The sequence below is a fragment of the Nerophis ophidion genome, linkage group LG21 (assembly GCF_033978795.1).
Source record: "Nerophis ophidion isolate RoL-2023_Sa linkage group LG21, RoL_Noph_v1.0, whole genome shotgun sequence".
Classification (NCBI taxonomy): Eukaryota; Metazoa; Chordata; class Actinopteri; order Syngnathiformes; family Syngnathidae; genus Nerophis; species Nerophis ophidion.
The window spans coordinates 37,625,400-37,632,083 of NC_084631.1; the positions used below are offsets into that span (position 1 = coordinate 37,625,400).

The 6,684-nt window shown below is 47.4% G+C and overlaps 1 protein-coding gene across 1 annotated transcript; it reads left to right on the plus strand.

Moving 5' to 3' along the window:
- The first annotated feature begins 2,930 nt into the window (after positions 1–2,930).
- Positions 2,931–5,780, plus strand: LOC133540070 (snaclec stejaggregin-A subunit alpha-like). The gene is made up of 5 exons (XM_061882556.1): positions 2,931–3,068; positions 3,140–3,222; positions 4,564–4,707; positions 5,146–5,257; positions 5,331–5,780. The coding sequence occupies exons 1-5, from the start codon at positions 3,014–3,016 to the stop codon at positions 5,396–5,398; spliced, it is 462 nt and encodes a 153-aa protein (XP_061738540.1). The 5' UTR covers positions 2,931–3,013; the 3' UTR covers positions 5,399–5,780.
- The last annotated feature ends 904 nt before the right edge of the window (positions 5,781–6,684 follow it).

Below are 6,684 nucleotides of genomic sequence, written 5' to 3' on the forward strand. Positions count from 1 at the left end.
CCACACAGTAGAACCCTGCCATAACACGACACACACCACACAGTAGAACCCTGCCATGACTACACACACCACACAGTAGAACCCTGCCATAACACCACACACACCACACAGTAGAACCCTGCCATAACACAACACACAGTAGAACCCTGCAATAACTACACACACCACACAGTAGAACCCTGCCATAACACTACACACACCACACAGTAGAACCCTGCCATAACACAACACACAGTAGAACCCTGCCATAACTACACACACCACACAGTAGAACCCTGCCATAACACGACACACACCACACAGTAGAAGCCTGCCATAACACGACACACACCACACAATAGAACCCTGCCATAACACGACACACACCACACAGTAGAACCCTGCCATTAAACTACACACACCACACAGTAGAACCCTGCCATAATACGACACACACCACACAGTAGAACCCTGCCATAATACGACACACACCACACAGTAGAACCCTGCCATAACACGACACACACCACACAGTAGAACCCTGCCATAACACGACACACACCACACAGTAGAACCCTGCCATAACACGACACACACCACACAGTAGAACCCTGCCATAATACGACACACACCACACAGTAGAACCCTGCCATAACACAACACACACCACACAGTAGAACCCTGCCATAACACAACACACACCACACAGTAGAACCCTGCCATAACACGACACACACCACACAGTAGAACCCTGCCATAACTACACACACCACACAGTAGAACCCTGCCATAACACAACACACAGTAGAACCCTGCCATAACTACACACACCACACAGTAGAACCCTGCCATAACACGACACACACCACACAGTAGAAGCCTGCCATAACACGACACACACCACACAATAGAACCCTGCCATAACACGACACACACCACACAGTAGAACCCTGCCATTAAACTACACACACCACACAGTAGAACCCTGCCATAATACGACACACACCACACAGTAGAACCCTGCCATAATACGACACACACCACACAGTAGAACCCTGCCATAACACGACACACACCACACAGTAGAACCCTGCCATAACACGACACACACCACACAGTAGAACCCTGCCATAATACGACACACACCACACAGTAGAACCCTGCCATAACACAACACACACCACACAGTAGAACCCTGCCATAACACAACACACACCACACAGTAGAACCCTGCCATAACACGACACACACCACACAGTAGAACCCTGCCATAACTACACACACCACACAGTAGAACCCTGCCATAACACAACACACACCACACAGTAGAACCCTGCCATAACACTACACACACCACACAGTAGAACCCTGCCATAACACGACACATACCACACAGTAGAACCCTGCCATAACACTACACACACCACACAGTAGAACCCTGCCATAGCATGACACATACCACACAGTAGAACCCTGCCATAACACGACACACACCACACAGTAGAACCCTGCCATAACACGACACACACCACACAGTAGAACCCTGCCATAACACTACACACACCACACAGTAGAACCCTGCCATAACTACACACACCACACAGTAGAACCCTGCCATTACACTACACACACCACACAGTAGAACCCTGCCATAACACGACACACACCACACAGTAGAACCCTGCCATAACACACCAAACAGTAGAACACTGCCTTTACACTACACATACCACACAGTAGAACCCTGCCATAACACAACACACAGTAGAACCCTGCCATAACACACCACACAGTAAAACCCTGCCATAACACACCACACAGTAAAACCCTGCCATAACACACCACACAGTAGAACCCTGCCATAACTACACACACCACACAGTAGAACCCTGCCATAACACTACACACATCACACAGTAGAACCCTGCCATAACACGACACACACCACACAGTAGAACCCTGCCATAACACGACACACACCACACAGTAGAACCCTGCCATAACACTACACACACCACACAGTAGAACTCTGCCATAACACGACACACACCACACAGTAGAACCCTGCCATGACTACACACACCACACAGTAGAACCCTGCCATAACACCACACACACCACACAGTAGAACCCTGCCATAACACAACACACAGTAGAACCCTGCAATAACTACACACACCACACAGTAGAACCCTGCCATAACACTACACACACCACACAGTAGAACCCTGCCATAACACGACACACACCACACAGTAGAACCCTGCCATAACACGGCACACACCACACAGTAGAACCCTGCCATAACACTACACACACCACACAGTAGAACCCTGCCATAACACGACACACACCACACAGTAGAACCCTGCCATGACTACACACACCACACAGTAGAACCCTGCCATAACACGGCACACACCACACAGTAGAACCCTGCCATAACACTACACACACCACACAGTAGAACCCTGCCATAACACGACACACACCACACAGTAGAACCCTGCCATGACTACACACACCACACAGTAGAACCCTGCCATAACACCACACACACCACACAGTAGAACCCTGCCATAACACAACACACAGTAGAACCCTGCAATAACTACACACACCACACAGTAGAACCCTGCCATAACACCATACACACCACACAGTACAAAGTTCTTCTGAAAAAGTTATCCGGTTGTTTTTTTGGTAAATAGTTCATGACTCCTTGTTTTCCAACACTGCCTGTCAACCTTACCAAACCAGTGTTTACACAGCTTAATCGTTTCTTTTTAAAAAACAATTTGAAGGGTGTGTGCCACACCTCACCCCAAGTCCTCATGGGAACATTTTTAATTTTTACTGTATTAATTTTACTAATTTATTTTAATGAGCTCATTAAAGCTGACTTAACATTTGTTCTGGAGTGGATAATGATCAGCGGTACAACATTCCAGGGCGAGGTCAAGCTGCGTAAGACGACACAACTCGACTCACTTTGACATTTTCAGTCCAGCAGTGTTTGTCTATCCTTGCACAGATGGCATTCACTCACGGCGTCTTCTTCCTCCTGTGTGGCATCACTGGAGTGTTTGGTTGGTAGCTCTTATACTTGTTCCACATACTTCCTCTTACTTTTCCACTTCAAATAAGAAATGTGTTGCAGGTATCTGTCCTTCTGGCTGGGATCAGTATGAGAGTAAATGTTACAAATACGAAGCCGGTCCCGATACCTTTGACGCTGCAGAGGTAGGGCAGGATTTCTGGCTGCAAACCGTGCCAATAAGAGGATTCAATCAATCAATCAATGTTTACTTATATAGCCCTAAATCACTAGTGTCTCAAAGGGCTGCACAAACCACCACGACATCCTCGGTAGGCCCACATAAGGGCAAGGAAAACTCACACCCAGTGGGACGTCGGTGACAATGATGACTATGAGAACCTTGGAGAGGAGGAAAGCAATGGATGTCGAGCGGGTCTAACATGATACTGTGAAAGTTCAATCCACAATGGATCCAACACAGTCGCGAGAGTCCAGTCCAAAGCGGATCCAACACAGCAGCGAGAGTCCCGTTCACAGCGGAGCCAGCAGGAAACCATCCCAAGCGGAGGCGGATCAACAGCGCAGAGATGTCCCCAGCCGATACACAGGCAAGCAGTACATGACCACCGGATCGGACCGGACCCCCTCCACAAGGGAGAGTGGGACATAGAAGAAAAAGAAAAGAAACGGCAGATTAACTGGTCTAAAAAGGGAGTCTATTTAAAGGCTAGAGTATACAAATGAGTTTTAAGGTGAGACTTAAATGCTTCTACTGAGGTGGCATCTCGAACTGTTACCGGGAGGGCATTCCAGAGTACTGGAGCCCGAACGGAAAACGCTCTATAGCCCGCAGACTTTTTTTGGGCTTTGGGAATCACTAACAAGCCGGAGTCCTTTGAACGCAGATTTCTTGCCGGGACATATGGTACAATACAATCGGCAAGATAGGATGGAGTTAGACCGTGTAGTATTTTATACGTAAGTAGTAAAACCTTAAAGTCACATCTTAAGTGCACAGGAAGCCAGTGCAGGTGAGCCAGTACAGGCGTAATGTGATCAAACTTTCTTGTTCTTGTCAAAAGTCTAGCAGTCGCATTTTGGACCAACTGTAATCTTTTAATGCTAGACATGGGGAGACCCGAAAATAATACGTTACAGTAATCGAGACGAGACGTAACAAACGCATGGATAATGATCTCAGCGTCTTTAGTGAACAGAATGGAGCGAATTTTAGCGATATTACGGAGATGAAAGAAGGCCGTTTTAGTAACGCTTTTAATGTGTGCCTCAAAGGAGAGAGTTGGGTCTAAGATAATACCCAGATTCTTTACCGTGTCGCCTTGTTTAATTGTTTGGTTGTCAAATGTTAGAGTTGTATTATTAAATAGAGTTCGGTGTCTAGCAGGACCGATAATCAGCATTTCCGTTTTTTTGGCGTTGAGTTGCAAAAAGTTAGCGGACATCCATTGTTTAATTTCATTAAGACACGCCTCCAGCTGACTACAATCATTTGAGTGACCTCGTTTTGTACTTTGTCTCATCAGCTAGAATGCACCGATTTAGTGGATGAAGCCCATCTGGTGTCTATCAGCAATGCATCGGAATATACGTTCGTTCTTTCTTTGATCAGTGCTGCGGTTGGTAAGATGTCCACAAACACCTGGATAGGACTCCTTGACCCCACCACGGTAGGTCCAGGAGCCAAGTCAACTGAAGGTGAAGGGCGGGTGGAGGTCAAGCTGCTGTGTAGTGACTCTGAGATCACCTGTGGCTATCTGCTCGCTGGCTATCTGCTCGCTGGCTAGGCTGCGTTGACCAACACTTTGGGCTTAGATCCGCCCTGCTCGGCATGGTCTGCTGGGTTGGCTTTGCCTCGTCCCTTCGTTGGTCTTCACATCTTTGGCAGGCTGTCAATTGGGTTGTGGGCATGTCTGTCTTAAAGGTGTGTGCAATCTTGAGACCTAATGCTGCAACTGTTAGTCCAGGGTGTGCAAAGTGGGCTCCACTGTCCACCCCCCCGGTGAACAGTTTTAGCACTACTGCCAACACAACTCTTAAGGGTACAGATACCAAGTAAGGCAGTGTCTTTTTAAAAAGTGACTCAATGAAACGTGTTTGTCTTCCAGGTCGGACCTTACGTTTGGACTGACCAGACAAACTTTGCCTTTATGAATTTTGCTCCCGGACAGCCTAGCGGTCCAAGAGGAACAGAAGACTGCGTGTACATTGAGGGATCTAGTACGAAGAACACAATCTTGTACACTGGACCTGATTAGTGGAGGATTTCACAAGTTGTTTTGTTTTTTCACAGATGACCTGTGGTACGATAACGACTGCACTGTCCAGAACTCCTTTGTTTGCGAGGGTCCGCTGCTCTGACCATAGTTTTGCATGAGCAAACTATGACTCTGCATGCCGTATATTGGTCACCAAGCTTTTTAATCTGTCCCACAGAACGTTTCCAAGTTCTCTTTGACCAACTTTGACATTCAATGCTGTTGAATAAATGCTTTCTGAATCTCGAGGGTGGCTTGTAGGGAGTGCAGACTAGTGCTTGTCAGTGTGGAGGACAGACAAACAAAAATCCTACAACAAAGTCCTGTAGAAAATGTACATTTTATTGGACATTTGTGCGTGTGTTTTCTCGTTTGGCTGTGTTTGTCGCATTTCTGCTGTTTGTGCTGATTGGCAAAAATTCAAGGATGTTTACATACTTGTTCTTTACACTTTGTGTCCTATTCAATAAAGACCTATGACATTACATATTTTTCTGTTGTGATATCCTGGTGAATTTTTCCCCACCTACTTGTTGAGTTTGTCTGCGAACTCTTTTAGAATTGATCTGCAGCAGAATTAATCAGTATCAGAATATATTTTTCGAAAATGTATGGGGTATCGGACTGTCTTATTGTAGCGGTCCGCTCCCTGTACGATCAGTGTCAGAGCTTGTTTCGCATTGCCGGCGGTAAGTCGGACCCGTTTCCAGTGAGGGTTGGACTCCGCCAAGGCTGTCCTTTGTCACCCATTCTGTTCATATTTTTTATAGACAGAATTTCTATACACAGTCAGGGCGTTGAGGAGTTCCGGTTTGGTGGCCACGGGATTAGGTCCCTGCTTTTTGCAGATGATGTGGTCCTGATGGCTTCATCTGGCCGGGATTTTCAGCTCTCGCTGGATCGGTTTGCAGCCACGTGTGAAGCGACCGGAATGAGAATCAGCACCTCCAAGTCTGAGTCCATGGTTCTCGCCCAGAAAAGAGTGGAGTGCCATCTCCGGGTTAGGGAGGAGACCCTGCCCCAAGTGGAGGAGTTCAAGAACCTAGTAGTCTTGTTCACGAGTGAGGGAAGAGTGGATCGTGAGATCGACAGGTGGATCGGTGCGGCGTCTTCAGTAATGCGGACGTTGTACCGATCTGTTGTGGTGAAGAAGGAGCTGAGCCGGAAGGTTAAGCTCTCAATTTACCGGTCGATCTACGTTCCCATCCTCACCTATGGTCATGACCGTGGGGATAAGATCACTGGTGAAAGCAGCCGAAATGAGTTTCCGCCGCCGTGTTGCGGGGCTCTCCCTTAGAGATAGGGTGAGAAGCTCTGCCATCGAGGAACTCAAAGTAAAGCCGCTGGTCCTCCACATTGACAGGAGCTAGATGAGGTGGTTCGGGCATC